This window comes from Acanthochromis polyacanthus, chromosome 21 (assembly GCF_021347895.1).
Source record: "Acanthochromis polyacanthus isolate Apoly-LR-REF ecotype Palm Island chromosome 21, KAUST_Apoly_ChrSc, whole genome shotgun sequence".
Taxonomy (NCBI): Eukaryota; Metazoa; Chordata; class Actinopteri; family Pomacentridae; genus Acanthochromis; species Acanthochromis polyacanthus.
The window spans coordinates 15776172-15788237 of NC_067133.1; the positions used below are offsets into that span (position 1 = coordinate 15776172).

The 12066-nt window shown below is 39.6% G+C and overlaps 1 protein-coding gene across 1 annotated transcript; it reads right to left on the bottom strand.

Annotated features, from left to right (window-relative positions):
• Nucleotides 1-5915: 5915 nt before the first annotated feature.
• On the bottom strand, nt 5916-8900 carry LOC110972850 (deoxynucleoside triphosphate triphosphohydrolase SAMHD1-like). Its single transcript, XM_051941362.1, has 7 exons — nt 8389-8900; nt 8194-8294; nt 7894-8020; nt 7714-7805; nt 7445-7560; nt 6385-6503; nt 5916-6000 (listed from the first exon to the last, which is right to left on the bottom strand). Exons 1-7 carry the CDS (start codon nt 8668-8670, stop codon nt 5950-5952), a joined length of 888 nt encoding a protein of 295 aa, XP_051797322.1. The 5' UTR covers nt 8671-8900; the 3' UTR covers nt 5916-5949.
• Nucleotides 8901-12066: the final 3166 nt, after the last annotated feature.

Consider the following 12066-nt stretch of genomic DNA (forward strand, 5'->3'; position numbering starts at 1 on the left):
ATTAACCACTCTGATCAATCGTCAACAGGAAACACAAAGGCTGACAAAGTAACTAACAGCACTAACACCACAGAAAAGTTAATTTTTGTTTCCAGCTCTCACAATCAGCTGAACTGGCACCATAGACACATACGGCTGATCTACAAGATCTACTCAGCAGAACTAGCAGCTGGTGCTTAGTTTCACCCATATTTAAATATGGGTTTCTTCAAATATCTGTTTCTTTAAAGCTAAATTGACACAAAGAATGACTATAGAATGACTGGGAGACCTGGACATAGTGGGTGACAAGATGGCTGTCTGACTGACCATGTGGAGGCTCAATGAGGTGAGAGGCTGGCTGGTGATTGAAAGAGACTGGAACTGGTGGAACAAGGAGGCATTAGGCTGGGTTAGTTTTAAAAACAGCTGGAAGGAATAAACAAAGGTAGAGGCAAGGCAAGACAATACTGTTTATTAGGCTGCCACACCCAAACATATGAACAGAGAGGGCAGGAAAGAACGAGGACAAACAAGAAACACAAGGCAAACGCAGAATGTACTGGAGTTCAGACAAGACACGTTGTCAGATTGAACCGTTTATTTTGGAATGACATGTACTTGTGTTTGGCGCTGACTCTGCTCGAATGATGCTCTGGAACAATGTGAGGAAGCATGACACAGACGGTCCCTGAGATCACAAACCCCCAAACCTGTGCTACCGAAGGGAGCATATTAGCAGAGGTACCTTTAAATTGTTACACCCTCCACATCTAATGCCACACAGTGGCAATTTCTCCCTTCCTCTCTCTCCTTCCAAGTGGGCTTAAGCGTGGTGTATGGCATTGTGGACAGGTGCTGCCAGTCGGTCATCACAGTGGCAACTAAACTCCTTCACCATATAAGTGGGGCGCAGTCAGCACTCTTCGCTGGGCTAAACAATGCAGTCAATGTTTGATCTCTGTTTAGGTCTCGCTTCTTGGTGATTTTCTTGTACTAACAGTCTTCTCCTGTTCCATAGTTCTGGATAACACCTGTCTACTGTTTTCCTTTGCATTATTCACTGTCTGTCTGCACCAGCTCTGAATCTCCGTTCATTCGTTCCACCTGCTGCAGTACCTGTCTCGCCTCTGACACCACTCCAGCCACGTGGCACCTCCACCGCCTGACCTCACTCTGATCCTTCTCAGTCAGGAGGAAGTTTGTTCCCTGCTCAATCTCTTTACTCAGTCTTAGTGTACTCTTGTACCATTCTTTGCTAGGTTAGTATTCCACCGTGTTGGCATGTTCATTGTAATTCAGGTTAGTGTATTCTGTGTAGTGTTCTCCGGCTGCTTTCAGCCATTTAGTGATCTGACCTTTGTAGGCTCCTTTGTTAGTTCTTCTAAGTGGTTTTCCTGGCCGTTCTAGTTGTGCCATTTTCATGTTTGATTTCTCTGTAGTTTGCAGCATTACTGTTTAACTTTCCTGACATTGTGATACTTTGTTCAGGTTAGTTTGTTAGTTCTTTCTATAGTTTTCTTCTGTTTCTCAGTCTGCATTTCCTGTAGTCTGTACATTCTGTCAATCTTCTGTGTTTAAAATTCCTTTTGCCATGTCTTTGGCTGCATCTGAGTGCGAATCGTAACGCAAACAAAATGGAGTTAAAGTAAATTAGCCCTTCTCATCTGAATGCATAGAATCAACAACATGCTGAATGCACACAGATGAACGACTGATAAGGCACTATTACAGTTACTTAATACATAGAAAATATACCTAGTGAGAAATAAAACCACGAGTGGCGTCAAGTGTGACGCATATCCTTTAAATTTGTGCAAGCATGCATGCCTCCGTGAACTGACATGAACTAGTGCCCTAATTATATGAACCACAGATTATGTATAATTTGAACCATTCATGGCCTTGGAGAAATATTTGATGCCATTCAGGCATTGAAATGTTCATGTCCTGCAGAGAATGAGCGGAAGTAATATGTTGTGTATCTTAGGTGAGAGACCATGGCGTTGGTATGGAATGTGAAGTCGAGCAAACCAAGGCCTGGACAGGGCCTTCTCAGAGTCTGTGTTGAACAGAGGCTCATTTTCGCTGGCATTGGTTAACCATTCCAGGCACTGACTCATAGAAGAGAGGAAACAGAAAGCACTTGAAATGCTGTCAACAAAGATCACAGCACCTTGGTGATATTGATCAGCTTTAAGAGCCTAAGGTTATTAGATACACTGATCTGTTTTCCTGAACATTAATATAGTCCTGATCATGATGATCACGTTCAAACTAAGGTCTGTGTCAAGCCCTAATGGAATTTGTTCACATGACCACTCCATCTTATGTAGTTCAACAGATGTGGCTGCTTCTGACCACGGACCAAATGTGAAATGTGTGTTTGTGCAAATCCTGTCCCCTGTGCTTTATAATATTAACAAACAGGTAAAGGAAGCCTTGCTACGGACCACATAACCAAGGACTATGTCTGATGCCACTGCCAACAGAAACAGCAGTTCAGATCACAGGAAAGGCTTCATGGTTCCACGCCAGTAACTGCAAGCTCAATCCAGAGCCTGACAACGACATGGCCACAAAAGCCAGCAAGGGACAAGGAGACGAGGATCTAAACCAGGAGAGGAAAGTGGGTGGTCAGGGTGAAAGTCAGGGTTGAAGTATTTCCTTCAAAGCAGAACTGATATGACCACTCTGTTGATGGGGAAGGTGATGGCGGCTTTCTCCATCACTACTTTGTGTGACTCTGATGTTCTTTCCTGTTCTCTCCTCACATCAGTGGATCCAGAGTGGATGGTGATGGGGCTCAGAGATCCCACTTGATCCTCTGACATCAAGTCTGTGTCATTTTGGGTGACTGGACACTGAATTGTAGCAACTTTTTGAGCTGAGGATTTTTTTTTTCATTTAGAATTTTTCCTGTTGGAGTGCATGAGGATTACAATTTCTGTCTCCTCTCTCTGTGCAGTGCTGATCTGTAGGGGTTCAGGGATGGTGTTAGTTTATGGACTAGATGTGAGGCTGTAATTTGTGAAATGATAAAGGAGTACAATAAATGCAATAGAATGCAGACAGCAAAGTACTGGAGTGCACGATCTGGACTCGAGGCACCGAAATGGATGATGACACAGAGTTGGTGTGATAGCAGAGAGAGGGATGGAAACTCTAACCAGGATGACATGTGGAAATTCTCTTCACACAAGTTTGACCAGTGTGGTAACATTTGTTCTAAATGAAAGTGACAAGCTCTTCTCAAAACAACTGATGGTGCTAAGACACACCTCATCTATTAATAAAGCAAACCACAGGCTACCCATAAAACACCACCATTTCCCCTGAGGGATCACGGAACAAGATTTTTGTCATTTCATATGGCATCTTCCTCATTCTCTTCTCCTTTCTTCAGACATCTTCAAGGCAAATGTTGCACGAGAGCCTGTAGTTTCATGCTGCTATCAGTTTACAAAAAAACACCACAAATCAAAAACCTACCACACAAAAACAAGAATACAGCTGTATTACTAACAAAGTGTATTTTGCAGAAAAATGCATGAAAACAAACATATTATATCCTGCTTGTAATCCTTGAATTGTAAAGGATAATGTGGTCATTCTTGACATAAAACCAGAGCACCGAACACACCCAGTGTTATCAAATTATAATTATGTTATGATTAAATGCTCTTTATGATTTCAAACTACTGAATAACTGTGTGACTGTGAGCTCTTGTCACCCAGTGTACCCAGTAAATTTCTGTGATCTAACTTTGACCATGAAAATATAAAAAGTTAATCTTGCAAGCAGGTTGAAACTGGCTGCTCATAAACTGATGATACCAATGTAACTTATGTGCCTGCTCAAAAACAAAATTGTTTCCACCTATTGCGAGTCACTCGTTCTGCTCTGTTCAAGCGATTCCGTGTGCAAGTAAAACTTTGGTTTGACTTGAGAAATGACTCTGAGTATTAATGTGGAGAAATCAGGACTACACTGAAGAATTTTCCTGACAGCCAACAATGGTTAAGAGCAGTTTATTGCAACAGTCCTTAGATTTTGGTAAGGGACCTATGGAGAGTGGTTCTAGGGATGCCAAGGCATGTCTGAGTGATGTTAGTGACTGGGAGACCTGGACATGATGGGTGACAAGATGGCTGTCTGACTGACCATGTGGAGGCTCAATGAGGTGAGAGGCTGGCTGGTGATTGAAGGAGACTTCAACCCAACGGCACAAGGAGGCATGAGGTTAGACTAGATTTTAATAACACCTGGAAGGAATAAACAAAGGTAGAGGCAAGGCAAGACAATACTGTCTATTAGGCTGCCACACCCAGACATATGAACAGAGAGGGAAGGAAAGAACGAGGACAAACAAGAAACACAAGGCAAAAGCAGAAAGTGCTGGAGTTCAGACAAGACACTTTGTCAGATTGAACCATTTATTATGGAATGACATGTACTTGTGTTTGGTGCCGACTCTGCTCGAATGATGCTCTGGAACAATGTGAGGAAGCATGACACAGACGGTCCCTGAGATCACAAACCCCCAAATCTGCGCTCTTCTACCATTTATCTTCCAGCAGATAGAGGAAAAAATGTAAAAAGTTTTGTCCCTTGAAAAATGTAGCTAATTTGATCAGACTGACCTAAGGTTCTATAACTGTCCACAAAGAGGATTTAAAATCACAAAATAAATAGTTTAAATTTGCATCCATAGAGAATGGATGGATGGACAGACAGAAAGGTAAGCTGACATCTCACTGTGTAAAGATTATCATATACTGTTGTAACAATGGATTTAATTACTTCTAAACTGTCACTTCTTGATACTGCAGATATATATTTTAGAGCAGGAATGAATGCTTAAATTTGACATGTCTGGCAGTGACTGTTAATCACTTTGTAAAAAAAAGTGGGTGGCCAGGGTCGAAGTATTTCCTTCAAAGCAGAACTGATTTGACCACTCTGTTGTTGGGGAAGGTGATGGCGGCTTTCTGCATCACTGCTTTGTGTGACTCTGATGCTCTTTCCTGTTCGCTTCTCACATCAATGGATCCATTATGGATGATGATGATGGGGCTCAGAGATCCCACTTGATCCTCTGACATCAAGTCTCTGGCATTTTGGGTGATTGGACACAACCATAATTAACAAGGTTTAACTGTATTTGAATCAGCCTAAAATGCAATAAATTCTTTTAATCTGTCATTATCCCTGAGAAAGCATGCAGAACAGATTAGTTCTTAGAACACGAGCCTGGTGAGGGAGCTCTGTCCTTCAGCTGGAATATTCACTCTGCATTTCTCTTCTTTATTATTGATGATGGAGAAATACATGACTGTGTTGCAGCTGTGACTCAAGTTTGCAGTCTGACTGATCCATAAATGTCCGTAAACGGGACGCTCGCATTAACCACTCTGATCAATCGTCAACAGGAAACACAAAGGCTGACAAAGTAATTAACAGCACAAACAACACAGGAAAGTTCATTTTTGTTTCCAGCTCTCACAATCAGCTGAACCGACACCATAGATACCTATGGCTGATCTACAAGATCTACTCAGCAGAACTAGCAGCTGGTGCTTAGTTTCACCCATATTTAAATATGGGTTTCTACAAAAATCTGTTTCTTTAAAGCTATGTTGACACATAGATTGACTATGTGTCAAAAAGGGAGACAAATGTTTTACAGAAATAAACAGATATTTTTGCTGAATTCTGCCTCACTATTGGCTGAAAAAGGAAGAACCAATTTGGCCAAAATATATTTAAAGGGAGAGCAGATGGAGAGTGTTGCTCTGAAAATGGTGTTATGATCTAGAATTAAAGTCATTTTTGACAGTCAAAGTGCTTACAGTATTTTTCTTTAAACACACTGACCTGTTTTCTTGAACATTAATATGGTTCTGATCATGTTGATCACGTTCAAACTAAGGTCTGTGTCAAGCCCAAATGGACATCATGATGTCAAGTCATGTTTTCATTCTTACCTCTCGCATTTCTTCCTGTCCTCTTGTCTTGGGCTGAGAAAGGGTCAGAAGTAGGAGGAACATAATGGTGATTTATTCAATCTTGACTACATGATTTGAAATAAAATATCTCGTGAAATTGTGTTTGAACAGGACACAAGATATCAGCATTTTCAGAATTTCTAAATCGATTATTAAAAAGTCAAAATTGACTATTTAGTGTTATCCTGGCCAAAATCAAACAGTGGGTCCAAAAGAACTGGACAGCAATGATCGGTTTGTCCATTGTCTGCATTTTAATATCGTCACATTGTCATTACTAAAAATTACTGATAGAAAAATGCAATCTTGTTGTCACCTCAGACATCAGTTGTTAACATGATCGCCAGCCATCACAAACTAAATGTAATACAAACTCATGAGGACCTTACTGCACACCTTGGTTTCACCCACAAACATGTACAGGTTTCGGGAGACAATCCTCTCCAGAATCTTCCTGGCTTCCTTCGGGTCTTCAGAAGACGACCAAGGGTGGAGGATTCTCTCAAACACCTGATCTACAGGGCAGGCAGAGAAATAAAATGGAAGAACAAGGAAAAGAGTCACAAATCCATCAGTAGCATTTCACAAATGAATAAATGATGCTACCCTGATACGCATAACTGACAAAATCAAACGATATACTGTATGAAAGAACTTTCACTTCATCAATTTCTTATTAGATATGACAAATGCCATTTACTATGTTCACAACTGTAATCATTTCAACAGTTTTGATGAAAGTATGAATAGTTATCACTCATTACCATTTTATAATTTAAAAAGATTGTGGTGTGATATCACCATCAAACTTATTGAGCCTTAGGTACCATGGAAACTTTGGAAAACATAAGCAGTTACTTCGACTCGCAATTGACCATGTTTCCAAACCTCTCCACCAAACAGTGATCCTTCCAATAATACTTCAGAAACATTGCAACGTGTATGGGATCACAGTAGGATCAGCACTCAGGATCTAGAGTTTGGAGGGTGGTATATTTTTTTTAAAATCAAAGAAAACCAAGAACAAAGCTTTAGGAACTGGATTAAACAGTGTGTTTATCTGTGTCAACATACAATAAGTTGCAGTCTTTAATGCAGTCGCTTAATTACTACTGCAAGGAAACGATGGGAAAAGGTGACAGGTCATAAAAAGTGTGGTTTTACTCAGCGATCTTGAAATCTCTATCCTGGGTTATCATGACATGACAGTAAAAGTAATAGTTCATGCTGTTATTTAAAATTATTATTTTATACAATGACTGAATAAGGCCATTCAAGGTTCAGTTTCCCAATAATGTTTCCAGCACCTTGTTGAATCTAAACCCTGAAAAATTAAGGAAGTTCTCAAGGAAAAAAGGGGTTCCAATCTGGTACTAACAAGGTGCACTTGATACAGTGGCTGTGGTTGCTGATTATATAATGTATTTTAAACATGGCGCAATTATCATCCACTGACCTGTCAGCTTGGTGTAGGCCTCCGGGTCATTTTTGGCTTCAGACAGTTTAAACCTCTTCGTTTCTGAGACGTAAATCTTGATGTGTTCATCTGCTTTCAAGAAGGCATCACTGATCCTGAATAACAGATCCAACATATTGTCACTTTTGGGAACATTTTGGTACATAGTATATAATAGCGAGAATCATAAAGCAAATTCAAAAAACTACATCAGACAGGAGACAATACTAAATGTTGTAGGACACTGGCATGAAAGGGTAGATACTCACATAATCTCTATGTTTTTGTTTGTTTTGTGCTGATAGGCCCTTCTGTGGAGACAGTTCCTTGTGTGGAACATGTCATATAGATTGCCCACCTCCTGATGAGAATATTGCCTTTAGTTTAGTCACAAGTAAACAGATAAAATAGGTACAGTTTGAAAGCAGATAGAAAGCAGGAGTTAACACCTTGTCTCTGGAGCAGATGTGCTTCTTGGGCTTCTTGGTCTTCTCGTCGTAAACTTCACACACCCTGGCAAGCTTGATGAAGCGCTTATGGTCAAAGTTGCTCTGCATGCCCAGGTGGTAGGCATCCCTGAGATGAGACCAAGTGAGGATACACATGAATAAAATACAAGTATTCTGTTGAACTTGAGATTGTTGCATATCGTAAAACTAATTGGGGGAATATTGTCATTGTTCAGTGGAAGTAATACACAGTAGTACTTCACTTTATATCAAAAGATTCTACAGTAAAGCAAAATCCACCTGGCAAAGTAGTCAAACTTGTCCACATCAATTCCATTTAGCTTGTTAGCCACAATTTCATAGAGGAAGGACTTCTCCTCTGTCCGACCCTCATATGGCCACTGTGGGGATAACATCAGAAAAGTGGCATTAAGGATTTACTTGTGCAGCAAAGATGATATTGACTGATTTCACAAAATTCACATAAGAACTGACTGATGTCTTATCCTGAGCTTCATTATTGCTCAGGGGTTTTCCTTGAATCTTCTCTTTGATGAATGCCTGGTCATTTTCTTTAGGTTCTTCTGATTTTGGGAATATCGGACCATACAGCTCCATCAGTGACTTTAAACCCTTGACCTGATCTTCAGTCAGGGGTTTTCCTTGAATCATCTCTGTGATGAATTTCAGGTCATTTTCTTTTTCTCCGTATGGATCCAGACCATACAGCTTCATCAGTGGCTTTAAACCGTTGTCCTCCACTAGGTGGTCAAACATGAGTAAAGAGGCATCCTCATGCTGTAAACACACAGATTCATTAATGTTTTAAAGGGGAAGGCTTGAGTAGAAGATTTACTAAAACATGACTGAATGTAAATATCAGTCTTATTTTCATGTTTGCCATGATGTTTGGTGGGTGTGTAGCTATAACTCAGGTAATGACTTTGTGTGCTGTGGTGCTACTCTCTGCTCTTCCTTTAACAGATCTCTAACCTCTTCACCTCTGCCACTACACCCCAACTTTTGGATGAACCATTTTGCCTTCAAAAGCATCCCAAGGTTTCAGGCTTCTGCTGTGAGACCAAGTGACAGTACCTCCAAGTCTGTTTGACTCAATAATTTTTACAAACTCTGTCTTAAGTACCTCGTCAAAACTGCTTTGTGTGTGCAGATCGTACAATTTTGATATCAGTGTGTGTAGTTCATTTTCATTTTACTGAGGTTTGCTGTTCACATCTGAGTAACGGACCATCTGTTACTAAGGTGTAGTTTTGGTCAAGTCAAGATTTCCTGTTATTATTTACAGTAGAACACAAATGTGTATCCCTGTAATCCACTATGCATCAAATTCAACCTTCTTTTGTGCTCATATAGTACACATTTTACAAATAACAAATGTCCATATGGTCTGATCATGGTATTATTATTTTTTTTGTCAATATTCGACATCTGAGTCCTCGAAGTTCTAAAGAATTAGAAGAGAACAAAAGAAGAACTTAGTGTCTGGAAATATTTTCAACACATACAAAGTTAGAAAGTTTCCCCCTGCTTCCATGACAAGCCAAGGCACAAGCTACTACTGTTACTCGGAGTTCATCTTTAATTGATAAAAACGAGAGTGGTGTCGATCCCACTGCAGAAAGTCACTGAGTATACTTCTCAAATGCTGGATTATTCCTTTGAGTTTATAAACTAATTGACCTCCACCATTTTCACATATATAGAAAAAGTTTACAAGGTACAGGAAGTGCTCCTCAGCCTAAATCCTCTGTGGTTCAACAGAAGTTTGAGAAGTCTGAGAAAATAACCCTGAAGGTCAGTGCATTCAAGACAGTGGCTTGTACCACTGAAATAAGGACAGTATAGGTGATCTGTGTTTTTAACCAGTGTCCATGTGAATGAGACACGAGGTTGATCCATAAGCTAGTGATTTTGACTTGCAAATAAACAAGCCAGTACTAAATATGTCTATTTTTTTTTTGTTGTTGTTGTTGCTACCTTGACATCTAACAATGGATTGTTTTATGTCTTTAATTTGTATTGGCATTTGTGTACAGCTATGTTGTTTTTTAAGACATAACTCCTGGATATGTTTTTTTTTTTTAAACATGCTTCTACTTTTGTGGTTGACTTTTATGTCATACATCATCAACAGCAGAAATAGTTTAATTTTCTTACCTTCCATTGTGTTTCGCTGCATGCTTGGGGATGTAAAATCCATCATACAGATGAGAAGGGAAACCATGTCCTAGATGTGGAGAAAGAACATGAAATTATCTACTGTGATGCATGTGTGAACTGAGCAGGGTGATTGTAGCGGCAAGCCTGTACCCCAATTTACCACTTTATCTAAACTATTTATTTGTATTTGACTGAATTTTGTCTGTTACAATTTCTTTAATTGTGTTCTGGTGCAAAGTCAGTATTTCCTCATGATGTCTGATGAGAAGTACATTAGACATTGTTTTTCAGCAGTGCACAAACAAATACTGTAGACATGTGAGTACAGTCCCAAGCAATATGACAAATTTCAATGTCGGACAAATTTCAACTGAATTTCCAGAAACAAGTAACTACATTTAACAATGACTCAAAGTGACTAGAATTGATAAGTGTTCAAATCTTGACTTACTGTTGAGGAAGCTTATTGGACGATATGGGGCAGGATGACGTGAATGCATGAAAATCATTACTTAAGTAAAAAGTGTGAGGCAGCACTGTCCTCTGGCCAAAAATAAAATAACATATGAACATGAGCCATACATTGCTTTAATCTCCATTTATTGTTACTGATCTCATTCCTTCCCATAAGAACAAAATGATGTTCGCAAAAAATTATTTCACTTTAATCACGCTCAGTCACACACATCAAATACCATTAAAAATAAGAAACATGATTACAAGAAAGGTGTGTATCACTTACCGAGGTCATGGCAAAGACCTGCAATCTGCACACAGAGGATGTCTCTCTCATCGATCCCAGTTCTGGCTGCTTTGAACTCAAAGCTTTTGCCAAGTCTCCTGCCAAGTGGCCACACTGTGTTCCCCCCAAATACACGCATACACACACACACACCACACACACACACACACACACACACACACACCACACCACACACACACACACACACACACACACACACACACACCAATCTGCTGTTTTAGTTTTCCTATGGTGTTACACTAAAACTGATCATATGCTTTTTTAGATTGTACAGATTTACACACATATCAGTAAAATCTGTTGGAAAACATGCAGACGTACCGACAGAGTGCTCAAAGCGGTTGTGGGAGGCTCCTGGTAAACAAGCTCCTCCAAGCTGCTTTATGTATCGTAGTCTTGAAACTGAGGTGTGTCCATGATTTTGATGAGAAGTGGGTGTAACTCCATAAGACATGGATGGGATCATTAAGCACCTGTTGAAAGACAACACGGACAACAATCAGACACACCCAGCAAGAATATTTCCCAAAGATTACACTGTTTTTATAGCGAGAAAAAAAACTAAAGAAACATACAGAAAAAAGTACAAATTTGCATTTGACTGTCCAAAACAGGCCAAACCTGAACACAATGTCCATATTAAAAGTCTGTACCTTTACAAATATTCATTGTTCTTTTACAATGGTACCAATAAATAACAGTTACCTGTATTTAATCAAGCAATAAAATGAAAAAATGAATAAAGATTTTTAAAAATTCTTAATAACTTTATTATCCCTGACAGAGCATGGAAGAACGATCAGTATGGGCCAGAATCTGATGGTAAATCACACAGGATAGACCTACTTTTCTTTCACATCAAGACAGGTGAGCTGGCACACATACAGAAAGTAGTTCCAAGTTTGCAAGCTGTTAAGGACTATTTTCCTCTTTATACAAGGAACGCGCAATCAACAAGATTCACAAAAGTCTCCAAACACAGAACTATATGCATTTCTACAAGCAAACAGAGCTAACTTCTTGTAATTTTGTATTAATGAATAATTAACCCGATCAGGAGAAACAACCAACCAGGATCTCAATCAAAGTCCATACTGTCAGAACCTGTCACAGAGTTAAAGTCCATCAGCTGCTGTTTAAATGTTTTGCCACATTGCGCCATCCTCACAGGTCAAGTCCTGAGCTTTCAGTTTCAACTGTGAAAGAACTCATAAATAAGCTGAACATCA